Raw genomic sequence first — 12,415 nt, 5'->3', positions numbered from 1 at the left:
TCAACAGATCCCCTTTGTTGGAACCACCTCTCCTAAATCAGAAAGAAGAGACAGAGGGTTTGGCGACAACGGCCTTTGTAATCAGCGAAGGTCAGTCTGACCCTCTGCTCTGCAGGGTGATTCTGCTGCTGACCAACTCTTTCGACCTTGAAGATGGCTTTTTGACAGCCAGCAACCTGGAACAGGTGAAGGGCTACCTAGCATCTGCCTATCCGAGCAAATACAACGAGGTGTTCCCACAAATTAAAAACTGCAGCTTGGAAACGGAGCTCGACACGGTAAGGTGCTGGCGAAGTCTCGGCTTGCTTCTCTCCAGGGGCCTTTGAGAGCTGCACCCTGAGGGATACGTCCCAGGAAAATCAAGGACAGCTCTGAATTCTCTTTGCTGTGCCTCTTAGGAGACGGGAGCGCCCTGCCCACCACTCTCCCGGGTGCCGCGCAGGAATCCTAGTCACTGCCGAGTTCCTTTGGGGCCCCTGTGTCCTTTCTTCCTTGAACTTTTCTCTTTTTAAATTTTCAAAACAGAGGAAAGTACAAAGAATAACATAATAACCATATAACCACCCCTCAGAGTGAACAACTGTAAACATTTTGTCATTTTGGACTCAGGTTTTTGTATATAAAAGAAAAGAACATTTGGGGACAAAGTTAAAGTCCCCTTTGCTACTGGCCCCAGAGCTTTCCCTGCTCACCAGATGCCAGAACCCTCATTCTGACATCTTTTTTACCCATATTTATTCGTGAGTAATATCACTGCTTTTGTTGGCAGTTTTTAAGTGGAAACAAGTGGTCTTGGGAGAGATCTTTCTTATTCAACATTTTATTTTTGAGATCGGACTATAGTGATACAGGTGGACTCGCATTCATTTCAAAAACTGCATTTTTATTTCATCACCCAAATATACCACTATTTATTTATCCATTCCCTTACTAATAGACATTGGGTTTTTAAAAAAAAATTTCTTGCTATTAAAATCACCCTTATTTATATTTTACAGAATTTGCTATGCTGGGACCTTTATTTTTCATATTAATTTTTGGGTCAATTTGACAAGTTCCATCGAAAAAAATCCCTTTAATAATTGTTTATTCCAATTGCGTTGATTTTATAATGTAATTTGAGGAGAAATAATATTTTTTGAATTATCACTTGATTCAGGAACAGGCTTTATCTTATCAGTTACTGGGGTCTTCTTTTATATTCTTCAACTGATTTTCTCCATGAATATTCTGGCACGTTTGCACCTTGATGTCTAGGTACCTTATTGTTTTGTTGGTATTGTAACTGCTATCAATTTTCCCCCCAATTTCTACCATTGTTGGGTTTTTTTTGCAAAAGAAAGCTTTCTTGCTTGGGAGTAGGGGAGGGGTGGGGGGGCAGGGTTCTCCCTTAAAATAAATTCCTTTGCAGCAGTTTTCTGGATGGTGAAATTTCTCAGGTTTTGTCTGTATGTAAATATTTATGTTTAGCCCTCACTTATTAAAGACAGTTTTACCCTAAGTAGAAAACTCCAGGTTAACAGATATTTTTTCTCCACACTCTGAATTTATCTGCCTTGTGTTTCTTTCACTGTTGCTTTGAAATACTCTTTCATTCTTTGTAAGCACTTAGTTACCCAAGTTCTTTCTCTCTGGCTTCCTCATCACCTGCCCTTTGTTTTGGCCTCTGCAATCTGAGAATGGAAGTGTTTTTGTTTATCCAGTCTAGTCTTGGGTGAGTTTGGACTTCCTGGATCCATGTATCTTATCAGTTTTGGAAAATTCAAGCCTCTTATCTCTTAATCATTGCCTCTCCTTTTTTCTCCTTTTGAATTTCATTTAGACCTCTGGTGACCTTCTCATCCTGCCCTCCATGTCTATTTTCTCTCCCATCTTACTTTTTTTTTTTTTTTTTGCTTCATTATGATTCATTCCTGGGATGTGTTGCCCAGCTCATGAATTCTGTCTTCAGCTGCAGGTGGTATTAACTGTCAATTGAGCCTTTTAATTCAATTATTTTTTTAGATACTCTTTTTTTCAAATTTGCTTTTCATTCCAGGAGTTTCTTGTTATATGTTTATCTTTGTAATTTTACCTTTTGTTTCTTTAAACACATCCTATGTAGCTGTTCCAGTGTTGACCACGGGCAAGGGAGTGTTTTATCACTGAAACTATTTAGAATTGCCAGGTCATGATAATAATAATAAACAGGCCACCTTTGGTTTTAAAGTCTGGATAAATGATCACTCCCTTAGGTCTGTGCCCAGGGCAGATGAATCCCGCTGTCCTCACTGGTGTGGCATTGAGCTGACCTGTATTTCGAATCTGACAATCCAGCACCTGCCATCCTAGGGGAAGGGTGTTCTGAATCTTAGTTCTTACTCCTGATGACTCTTCACTCATAGTGGCCTGTCTTCTCATGGGTTTGTAAAACTCTGTTTGCACTCCCACTGCTCGGTCCTCTTGGTCTTGTAGGTGACCCCTTTAGATCTGCAATGGAAGCTTTCCCAGTGTTTCTCCTGCTGCTGCTTCTGCTGGCCACCAGGGGGCGCGCCCCACCCATGACCCCTATCAACCTCCTCAGGCAGGAGTTCCAGGCTCTGGGTCCACAGCTCAGTCTCTCCACAACAGCGCTACCATGGCATGAATCAGGCCACTAGCAGCACTGTGGCCCGGTGGCCAGGCCCACTCCCCACCATTCTGGCTCCACCATCTCCCCTCAGCTCTTAGCCACTAGGCCTCAGAGCACCCCGTCGGTCCTGATACGGGAAGCAGAATTTGTACATATGTGGTTTTATTATATTTGATTCAGAATTGGTGCGAGTTGGGGCAGGAGAGGAGAACTCAGTGTTCCCTGCTGACTGATTGTCTTCTCCCACTTTGCAGATACGGGCTCCATGATAGCCCATGTGCCCGTCTAGCCCAGCTCCACCTGAGGGGCTGCGTATTCTCAGGGCCCATTCTGAGGGCCCCCGAGTGACTTAGCAGCAGGGGTGTTTCAGGAGCCCCAGGCCCCCTGGGTGTGTAACTGGTACCTTCTCCCCGTGGGCAGGCTGTCCAGGGCACCGGGCTGGCTTTCATCGTCTACACCGAGGCCATCAAAAACATGGAGGTGTCCCAGCTGTGGTCTGTGCTCTACTTCTTCATGCTGCTGATGCTGGGCATCGGGAGCATGCTGGGGAACACGGCCGCCATCCTCACCCCTCTGACCGACAGCAAGGCCATCTCCAGCTACCTGCCCAAGGAGGCCATCTCAGGTGAGGGACCAGCCCGCAGGGCAGTGGAGTCGGGGAGGTGAGTGGAGGGAGGAGTCTCCTCAGGGGCCATGTGGTTACTGAAGTGGCCCCTGGGGGCAGCGGAAACCTCCCAGGGGTTCTGCCCTGGCTTTGGTCCACTTCGGGCCATCTGGGGCCTGGTGCCTGTGATTCCCCCAAGCATCTGGTTCTCCACGTCATAGGGAAGTGGAGTGGCCACCCCAACGTTGGGCAGAGGCCAGACTCCCCAAGCTGGCACTCGAAGCTCTCCGGGCCAGCAGAGAACCCACTCCTGTCTTTGTTTGCGTGAATTGAAGTATAACAGTTACACTGTGTACATTTCTTAAGCTCAAACCCAATGAACCACCACCTAGATCAAGGTACAGAGCATTTCCTGCTCCCTGGGGGGCCCCTTCTCACTCCATCCCCAGTCAGTACCCCCCTCACCCCAGGAGTCACCTCTGTTCCGAGAGCTACCATTTTAGGTTTGTTTTTCCTGTTCTGAATTTTCATATAGTGAAGTCACCCAGTTCCTCTTTGTGTCTGTTGTCTCCACTCAGACTGTGTCTGTGAGATCCACCCATGTTGCAAGTAGCAGTCATCAGTCTCTCTTCTGTTTGTGTAATAATCCATCGTAAAACCGCCCACCACAGTTTACCTACCCATTCTGCTGTTGGTGGACATTTGTGTTGTTAGGGAAAGAACCTGTTTTTCCAAGCCTGCCTTTCCCTGTTTCACTCCACCACCCATCTGCTTCTCTCTAACCTGCCAGTGTCTGGAGGACACTGTGACCACACCCCTGCCTTTAGTGACACCATTCCACCACATCCAGGACATCCCTTTCCCCGCCCAAGTCAACCCAGCTCCCAGCAGAGCCTTCTGGCACTTAGCACCCTCCTTGCTCCTGGCCTCAGGAGCCAGCATTATGTGTGCCTTCAGCCCCGCACCAGCATATAGCCTGTTCTCCTTGTGTATCTCCCTCAGGATGTCAGTGGGGCTCGGGGGCTGGTGGTCGAGGGTGTGGCAGTGGAAAGGGCAGGGCAGGTGGGAGCGTTAGAGTTAAATACTTGGTGGGGTGTCCAAGGGAGGCAGCGGAGACTAGGACAAGAACCCAGGTTCTGGAGGCAGAAGGGCCTGAGTCTGAATCCCAACTCTGCTTCTTACGTGCTGTGGGATGTTGGGAAAATTACCCGACATCTCTGAGCATTGGCTTTCTGTCTGTAAAAGGTAGCTACTGAAACCTGCTTCAAAGGCTGAAGGATCCAATGAATGGCAAGTGCCTGGGGTGCAGAGGGAGCTGGGTGAACGTTTCTTCCCTTCCCCTCCCTACTTCCTCTTGTACTCAGATGTGAGCGAGTCCTCTTTAGGCAGTCTTGAGAGGGGCACCGTGCAGCTCAAATCTCCTCTGATTCACCTCCCATGAGCTCAGGGACTGACTTGTTGAGGTAACATCACCAGACACAGCCTGGGTGAGAACCTCCTGACAGCAGCGCCTGCAACTTCCTCAGTTCCTTAGTTTGCTGCCACCTGGTGGCCTTCTCTATGAATTAACATCAGCGATTCCTGCGGTCACTCCTTGGAACACCTTTGCCCCATGCCCCACAACCCACACACGTGGCACACACGTGCAGAGAGGCCAGTCCACAGCAGCTCTTCCAACCCACGAGGATGACTCAAATGGTCAGAACCTCCTTGGAGTCCCTGGCTCGGCCCCGTAGGAAACGGGATGAACAGGCAGGGGTCTCAGGCAGGTGAGCAGGTGGTCTCGCGCCCCAGGTCTGGTGTGCTTCGTCAACTGCGCCATCGGCATGGTGTTCACCACGGAGGCCGGCAACTACTGGTTCGACATCTTCAACGACTATGCGGCCACGCTGTCCCTGCTGCTGATCGTCCTGGTGGAGACGGTCGCCGTGTGTTACCTGTACGGGCTGAGGAGGTGAGGAGGCCCCGCCCCGACAGCTGCAAGGGAATCCCACCCACGAAGCCCCGTCCCACAAGAACAGTTGGTTCCCAGTGTGCGTTTCACTTTTCTCTTTACCCTTAAGTTTTTCCAAGTTTTTTTCTCTGCCCCCGAATCTCAGCTAATTCTGGGCCTCAATTCCACCCTCAGTCTGCCTTCAGCTAATATCTTCTCTATTTTCTGTATTTTTATCTTTTAGTATAGAACCTTTTCCTCTTGCCCCTGCTGGACCCCAACACCTTCCCTGGGCAGGGAATCGTGCCTCCAGGCACTAGATACACTAATCATGGCCAACGTTAGTATTTTTCAAGTCAACTGATTAAAGTAGAGTTAATAACTCAGGCCTTAGAAAATTTGCCAAATTCAGGTAGCTGAGTCCCCAGTCCTGGTGCACAGGGCAGCACTGGAAGTAATTTTTTAATTACGAAGTAATTAAATCTCCCTAGTGATGGACCTGCAGCTGGGCTGAGAACCACTGATTTAAAGCAGTTTTCAAGCTTGACTTCATGGCAGAGCCACCAGGCGCTCCACTCCTAGGTTGATTGAGCAGATGGGGGAGGCGGGGGGCCCAGAATTCACAAGTTAAACAAAGTCCAGATTTCTTTCCCGGAGGTCTTCTCAGAGCCTTAAAGGCAACTGTGAATCTCAAAGAGGAGGTTATAATTTGCAGCATTTCTAAAACTTCTGTGATCAAGGAAAGCCCTTTGCCCTGCCAAGCTACTAACATCGTGAGGACACTAGTGTTAGAGTGAACAGCTGTCCCCATTTTCCCAGACTGAGAGCTTTCCCGGGATGTGGAACTTTCAGCGCTAAACCTGGGGAAGTCCTGGGTAAACTGGGAGTAATTGTTCTCCTAGGAAATGCCAGTATAACAGGCACCGGAGAGGATGGGTGTTTCGGGGGAAAGACAGGAGGCTGGGGAGAGAGAACCTAGGGCCCCTGGAGGTGCTGGAGAGGGGCTCCAGTCCCCCCACAGCTGCGAGGTGGGTGGTAAGAGGTGGAAGTTGGGACAGAAATAAAGTTCTCTGGGTATTTTATAGGGATACAGCGCCATCTGGTGGCCACACGGCAGCAGTACCACGCTCCCTTTTCTTCTGCAGCCCTCTCTTCAAGCCTCTTATCTCCAGGAAGCAGGGGGCAGGGGATGTAAAGCGACTAGATAATGCAGCACTTTCTGCCATGTGCAGTTTTGAGAATCCCGTGTCCACTATGCAATGGTGGCCTAGAGCCCAGGGCCCCGCTAGGTCAGTGGCAGCACGGGGGCAGGTGGTGATATGGGAACTCAGGACACAGGGTAGGTCCTGGAGAGGCTGGGACTGTGGTTGCCACCTGGACAGCCTCACCCCCACCCCAACCCCTCCTCCACAGCTGCCTCTCCCGCCCTGGGGAGCGGTTTCAAAGGCCTTGGACTGGAGGTAGGACACCAATCCAGGTTCTGGCCCTGGGTCTGCCACTACCTGGGTGCCCTCAGGCACCCCGGGCTTCGGTCCCTCCTCTGTGAAATGGGGCGATGGCTGGGTCAGCGTTTCCCAAAGTGCTGGAGATACCTTCCCTAATCGTGTGTGTGTATTAGAGAAACATGTGATTAGCCAATCAAGTCCATGGATAGAAATCCATAAAGTGCATGCTGTTGTGCTATTGCTAAACTCAGGAGAAAGAATCCATTTAAAAGAAAAGTGAAAAGAGACAGTCCACAGACGTGATGGAAATCACAGTGGGGGTCTGCGGGCTCCTGCATTTGGGAAGCACTGCTCCACACCAGCGCCAACGGGCCTGAGCGAAGGTGATTCTGGTCCCAGGTTTGAACCACCCCCACCCACCCCAGGAAGCCTGCCCAGGTCTCTGAAACAAATGAGATTCCCCTCTTGGGACCTTTCAGCAGGAGAGTCGCTGATAGACAGCAGGGTGGGAGGGGTGGGGCAGGGCTGCCCTCAGGGTCCCCTGGTGTTGAGGATGGAGTCACAGGTGTCCTGGCAGGCCTTCTGTTCCCACGTCTACACCTGCAGCCTCCATCCCAAGGCCAGCACCAGGAGGATGTCCTCTGACGTCCACTTATCTGCGGGTGGTTGCCTCGTCCCCTCTGGGGCGGCCTCAGCCCCCTCCCCTCCCAAGGCCCAGCACCCCACTCCCCAGAAGGAGTCACAGGGCCCAGTGGTCATGTGCAAACCTCAGTGGTGCCCGGAACAGAATCCTCCTATGCAGACGGGGACATGAGGGCTGGAACCCCGGCTCCAACAGCATGGATAATCCAGACTTTCCCCGATATCCAAATAGATTTGAAAGCGACCTTCGGGCCATGACTGGCCGCAAGCTCAGCTGGTACTGGAAGGCCATGTGGGCCGGCGTGAGCCCGCTGCTCATCGTCAGCCTCTTTGTCTTCTACCTGAGCGACTACATCATGACCGGGACCCTGCGCTACCAGGCCTGGGACGCCTCCGAGGTACCTGCTGTCTGGGGCCTTCAGTTTTCTGAAGCCCAGGAGCTCTCCCGAGGGTGTGGGTAGGTTGTTTGTCACAATGTGGACACATCAGCCAGGTGTTTAAAAACACTCAGCCCAGACAGCAGAGCTGGGTCGGGAGTTTTTCACATGTGCCGCAGTGAAGAGGGAGCGAGACTCCCTGCAGAGCTTCCCGGCTGCCCGTGACCCTCAGCCAGCCGCCTCTGACCTCCGTCCCCTGAGGCCACTGAGAGGAGACCCAGCAAGCCTGGAGGGCATGTCCCCTTACCCCTGACCCCTGGAAGGCACCTGCGGAGCTGGGTGAGGCAGGAGCTGGCATCAACACTTGAATTGCTGGATCCTGGGAGGGTCCGGTCCGGGTGTGGCTGGGACGGAAAAGACAGATGGGGGCCGGGCAGCATCTGCTCACCCAGCAGAGGGCACCAGGTCAGGATTGGGACAGCCAGGGTGGCTGTATCAGAGCCTCCCTGAGAGTCAGCCCTGACTCCTTGCACACACACGCTTTCATAGGACAGTTACTTTTTGAGGAAAGGAATCCTACCGGCCAGTTTGCATTTCTTCCTCCGTGAGTGGAAGATGCTGCCTTGTAGCATATGGTATGTGTGGAGTGTGCAGACAGGTGCGAGAGCCTGGGGCTCCAGCCCCACACAGCTGCAGGGAGGCCGGGAGGGCCCCCAGGTCTGGTTCCAGCAGCGGTGGGTGCCGATCAGGGCTTCCCACCCCGCAGGGAAGGAACCGGGTGTTTGCTCCATTCCACAACAAACTGATACTTTGGAAAAATGCAGTCACAGTGATTTACTTGAAAGAACATTTATTAAATACAAGCGCCAAATACCTATCAGAATCAGAGGATACAGGATTATGCTGTCAAATTGCTAAAATAGTTTCCAAATGTTTCCTCCCAATTTCTGTCCTTGTCACAGAGAACACAGAGAGTAACAGACCAGCAATAAAAAGTTGGTGGGCTGGTTCCCCCACACCAGCCACTCTGTGTGGCATTTTGGTTTGCAGACCTCACTTGGATTGACAGCAAACACCTGCTCCCTGGACAGAGCTGTCCCCTGGGTCCTCCATGGAAAGCTGGCATTTATTGCCTTTTTGGCCTCGTTTGGTTTCTCATCAGTTTTGCATCTAGGGAAACGTCCATCATTCTACCAGCTGAGTCCCGGGGCCCATCAAGTCTTTTCTTGAGACCAGAGTTGTGTTATTCGACATGGTAGCTAATAACCACAAGTGGCTATTGAAATCTACATTCATTAAATTAAAATTACAAATTCAGTTGTTGAGTCTCACTGCCAGACCCCAGGGCTGCGTGGCCTCCCATATCTGATGGCTGCAATATTGGGCAGCGTTCCTCCCATCATGGAAAGTTCTATCAGGCGGCATCGGGCAAGCGCAGCCCCTGCATTTCGGTGCCCAACTGGTGTCTGGAACAGAAGGCCCCCTGATTATTCCTGTGGTTGGTCTGTGGAGTAGCTCCAAACAGGAGCTCCACACACGCTGGTTGAAGGTCATGGAAGAGAATGAGGAAGTGAGGGGGGAACAGTAGACGCACTAGTGACCTGCGTGCAGAGCTGGAGCGGCCCCGGGCACAAGGACGCCCAGCCTCCAGTGCTGTCTTCCCCCCACTGGAGGCCCAAGGCCTGGGGCACGCAGTGCCCTCAGAAGGTTTTGGGCGGGAGATTCTTTGTGCTGACACTCAGGTTCTCCTTTCAGGGCCAGCTTGTGACCAAGGATTACCCACCGTATGCACTGGCCATCATCGGGCTACTCGTGGCTTCCTCCACCATGTGCATCCCTCTGGTGGCCCTGGGGACTTTCATCACACGGTGCCTCAAACGGGGAGACACAGTCCCTGGGGCCTGACAGCCGGGCCTCCCAGAGACCCCGTCAGCTGCCAGGTCCAGGCGGAGCCGCCTCTGCTGCTGTCTGAGACAGTGACTCGGGAAGCCTTCAGCCCATCATCTTGCTGAGTCTATAAAGGATTAGGAGGGTGTGGAGGGAGCTGAGTCCCTCAAGAGGAACCCCGACCCTGCTCGCCAAGCCGTCCCTCTCCTTCCCCCTCCCCTTGGGGTCACACCCAGATGCCCGCCCCCCAACCATCACCAAAGAGGCAGGGTTCTCCAGGCGGTCTTAAGACAATTGCTTGGCTCTAGGAAGGTCCTAGAACTAGGCCACACTGTGAGCTGAAATGTGACTATAATTTTTATGGAATAAAATGTGAGCAATGTTTGTTTTCCTGTAGAGATCTCAAACTATACAGGGCAGTTGTATTGTAAGGGCCTGAGATGACAAATCTGAATGTCATCAGTACACAATTAGTTCTCTTATTTTCAGCCACATTGAATAGGCAACCCCTGTGTTCTCCTTCACTAAGGGGACCGACTGGCCGTGAAGAAAGAAGGCCTTTGTTCGGGGCTCACCAAGGGGGTCACTTTTCCCTAATCCGAGCTCCCTCACAGTGGGTCCAGGACTAGTCCTCTCTACAAAAGTTGCCCCAATTTAAGGGGAGGGTATAGCTCAGTGGTAGAGCGCATGCTTAGCATGCATGCGGTCCTGGGTTCAATCCCCAGTGCCACCATTAAACTAACTAAATAAATAAATAAACCAAATCCCCCCCAACAAAAAGAAAAACAAACCAAAAATTGCCCCAACATACAGTTTGCCACCTCAAACCAACTTTGGCGGGGTGACATGGGGCTTCGCTGCAGACAGCCCCTGCCCCGCCGTCTCAGTGGATGGACCAGCTGTCAGAGCCTCCAGGAGGATGGATGTGAAACCTTGTCCGCACAGACTGAAGCTTCTATTTGGACATGATGACCAACTCTTTCTAGGAAAAACCATCAATATGACTTAAAATCAATTTTAAATGATCTGTGCATAAGTTTTCTAAAATGGATGTATCTCAAACAGAGCATCTTGTCACTGAAGACGCCATATTTACGATACAGCATCATCCACCGTGGGAAGGTCACCTGTCTTGTCTTTTTTTTTTAACTGCAATAAGTAAGTCAAGGTCATCCCTGAAGTGCAAGGAACCCTTCCTGTTCCAACATCTGTGCTTCTCTGAGACCATGGACTTCAGGAAACTTTCTTTGGGTGGATTTGTACAGACATCTTTAAAGACGCTTAAACACTCACTTGGGACATCAGCTGGAGATGTCTTTTTTTTTTTTAAGTTGTTTTTCATGCTACTAACGTCCCTATAAGTAAATCAGGCATGAGAAAGGTCTTCTGCTGTCTTGAGCTGCCATCTTATCAGTATCTCCAGCTTCACCAGAGGGCCAGGTATAATAAGGTCACATGGCTTTAAAATGCATGCATCAGTCAGACCTGGATGTCTCATCCAAGGGCTCTTTGGTGTCAGAAAACTTCAGTGATCAAGGCTGGAACAAGAGTGAGCACACTCGAGGGCAGCCCTGCAGCCCTGAGTCTGTTCCTGAATCCCTACAGGTCAGTCTCCAGCTCGGCCCCAGTCATGGTCGCTGTCTTACAGTAGAGCCGCCCTTCCTGGGATCAGTCATCAGCAGGCTGTTTCCGCCCCGAGTGCCTGGTACCCTCAGGGACGTGGAGACAGCCTTGTTCTCGAACATCACTTTGTTCACAGTAGCTGTACCTCAGTGCCCTCTACCTTGCCGCCCTTAGAACCACCTGGGAGCATTTAAACTCCCAGTGTCCAGTCCATGCCCTGAAATAGACAAATCTGAGAACCATGGCCCCATCTAAAAAGGAAACTGTGTTGTGCACTCAGGCACATTTACATCAAAAATGGCCTTTAAAAGTTGGAAAGCATTTCTCATTGTATGGAAAAGTCACTTCTACAGAATAATTTTTGCTCATGAACGTCAGAGAGATGAAGTCTCATTATTATAGACTGATGTGTCCCAGGTGAAAATATTTCCAGTTTTGATCTGGTTTTATTCTGTCTCCTGAGACTTCAGTAAGTGGCAGTAATCCTCCTGAACCACCAAGTCCCGTCTCGGAAACTCCCCGGTGACTGTTTTGTAGGGACCGCACAACAGCGGTCACCTGACGTCTGCGCACTCTCCTCTGATAAGCTGGAGAGAAAAAGGCACATTCGACCCCTGAGCCTTCAGCACTAACCACGGCATTGTGGCCAGATCACAGACTCCAGAAAGCTTTCTATTTATACTAAAAGCATACCGACTCTTGGCTTAGAAACTCTTGACTTGTCTAAGAAATCATGTAGAGAAGTATTTGGGTTTTTAGCAATTGTCATCAATAAAACCCTAAACAAGTATGTCTCTAGGTTTTTTGTTGTTATTTATGGGTTGCAGTTTTGAGAGCTCACTATTGACATGAGATTTTTCTCTCATTGTGTAAACATACGAGCTCATTTTGTAAAAGAAAAAAAAATAGGAAAATAGAGAAGGGAAGGAGAATCTACCTAGTCTCTTTTCTGTTGCCCTTCCCACGTTCCCGTCGTCACACGCAGTGAGACCGCACGGGTGCAGCACATGAGGACACGAGAACAGGAAGGGTAGAGTCCAGAAGAAAAATTAGGGGAAAAAAATTTCCTGGGTTTAAGCAGAATGTGAGCTCTTCCGGATTGCTGCAGAATGTTTCCAGTCCCTTTGAGAGGTGTCCTGGGCAGTCTGCCCGTTTCGGGGTCCCTCCTTGGCTGAGGCTGTGAAAACTCACAGTAGGTTTGAGTGCAACCTCAGAACTGTCCTGGGGTGGAAAGAAGGTGTAAACAATTGTGTTCGAGTTTTGTATGAGTTGTTTTACATAGAGAAATTTATT

At 50.4% G+C, this 12,415-nt stretch overlaps 1 protein-coding gene across 3 annotated transcripts in view; it reads left to right on the top strand.

Annotated features, from left to right (window-relative positions):
• Positions 1 to 9,883, top strand: part of SLC6A20 (solute carrier family 6 member 20) — a 30,622-nt gene extending 20,739 nt beyond the window's left edge. For 2 of the 3 annotated variants that reach the window (XM_006200714.4, XM_072941117.1), the window contains exons 7-11: positions 116 to 278; positions 3,032 to 3,236; positions 5,010 to 5,169; positions 7,468 to 7,633; positions 9,368 to 9,883. In XM_006200714.4, the coding sequence (XP_006200776.3) occupies positions 116 to 278; positions 3,032 to 3,236; positions 5,010 to 5,169; positions 7,468 to 7,633; positions 9,368 to 9,517 (844 nt within the window). In that variant the 3' untranslated portion in view covers positions 9,518 to 9,883. Of the gene's footprint in view, positions 1 to 115; positions 279 to 3,031; positions 3,237 to 5,009; positions 5,170 to 6,844; positions 6,977 to 7,467; positions 7,634 to 9,367 lie in introns of those variants that run through there. The other variant, XR_012060615.1, reaches the window with a different exon arrangement.
• Positions 9,884 to 12,415: the final 2,532 nt, after the last annotated feature.

This window comes from Vicugna pacos, chromosome 17 (genome assembly GCF_048564905.1).
Source record: "Vicugna pacos chromosome 17, VicPac4, whole genome shotgun sequence".
Lineage (NCBI taxonomy): Eukaryota > Metazoa > Chordata > Mammalia > Artiodactyla > Camelidae > Vicugna > Vicugna pacos.
This window is presented reverse-complemented; position numbering and strand designations above follow the sequence as displayed.